Source organism: Penaeus monodon, chromosome 20 (genome assembly GCF_015228065.2).
Source record: "Penaeus monodon isolate SGIC_2016 chromosome 20, NSTDA_Pmon_1, whole genome shotgun sequence".
NCBI lineage: Eukaryota > Metazoa > Arthropoda > Malacostraca > Decapoda > Penaeidae > Penaeus > Penaeus monodon.
In genome coordinates, this window is record NC_051405.1 from 30,735,191 (window position 1) to 30,735,820 (window position 630).

The following is a 630-nucleotide window of genomic DNA, read 5'->3' on the forward strand; positions in this document are numbered from 1 at the left end:
TATATGAGCACAGCATTTTCAGTGTTAGCCTAGACTCCACACAGCTTACCAAAGTCAGGTGCCATTTCCTGCATTAGGCTGAGTCCAACATCTTGGTCCATACAAATCATAGGTCTGTTGATATCTGTTTGATCTTTAAATTCTTTCAGAGCCTGTCTGGCATCCTCCCATACTCCATAAACATCAACACTTCTAACAGGACCTCCAATTAATTGACTACTGCAATCCCACATAGAGGAATGATGCTGCTGATTCATTGTCAAACCTGTCCAAACCAAGCCTGGGTTAAGAATACATATATGTCTATTGTTAACAATATATGTATGGTGACAGAGGTCACCATACCAGACGATGACTAACTTCTTTGTCATATTCTTGTAAAACCAACTACAAGAACTTATAGACTGATTATCTGTGATCTATTTTCATCTGTCAGTAAATGCTACAAAACTGCTACTTGTTCTAGCATTCTATGGATTATTTCCAAGAATTCTGTCTATGCTACTGATTATTGAGTGTAATATAATTCCTTTGCTATTATGATAATCTCTCTTTTGTTCACACTTCAATCTCTTGTATAAATTAAAAGCACAGTAAATAATCCAGCTATTTCTCTCCACCTATGGCTTA

At 36.5% G+C, this 630-nt stretch overlaps 1 protein-coding gene across 1 annotated transcript in view; it reads right to left on the reverse strand.

The window, feature by feature from the left end:
* Nucleotides 1–25: 25 nt before the first annotated feature.
* The window catches only part of LOC119585968, a 12,677-nt gene continuing 12,072 nt past the window's right edge, over nucleotides 26–630 (reverse strand). Inside the window, exon 8 of the mRNA XM_037934682.1 lies at nucleotides 26–265. Coding sequence (XP_037790610.1) covers nucleotides 30–265 — 236 coding nt within the window. The 3' untranslated portion in view covers nucleotides 26–29. The remainder of the gene's footprint in view (nucleotides 266–630) is intronic.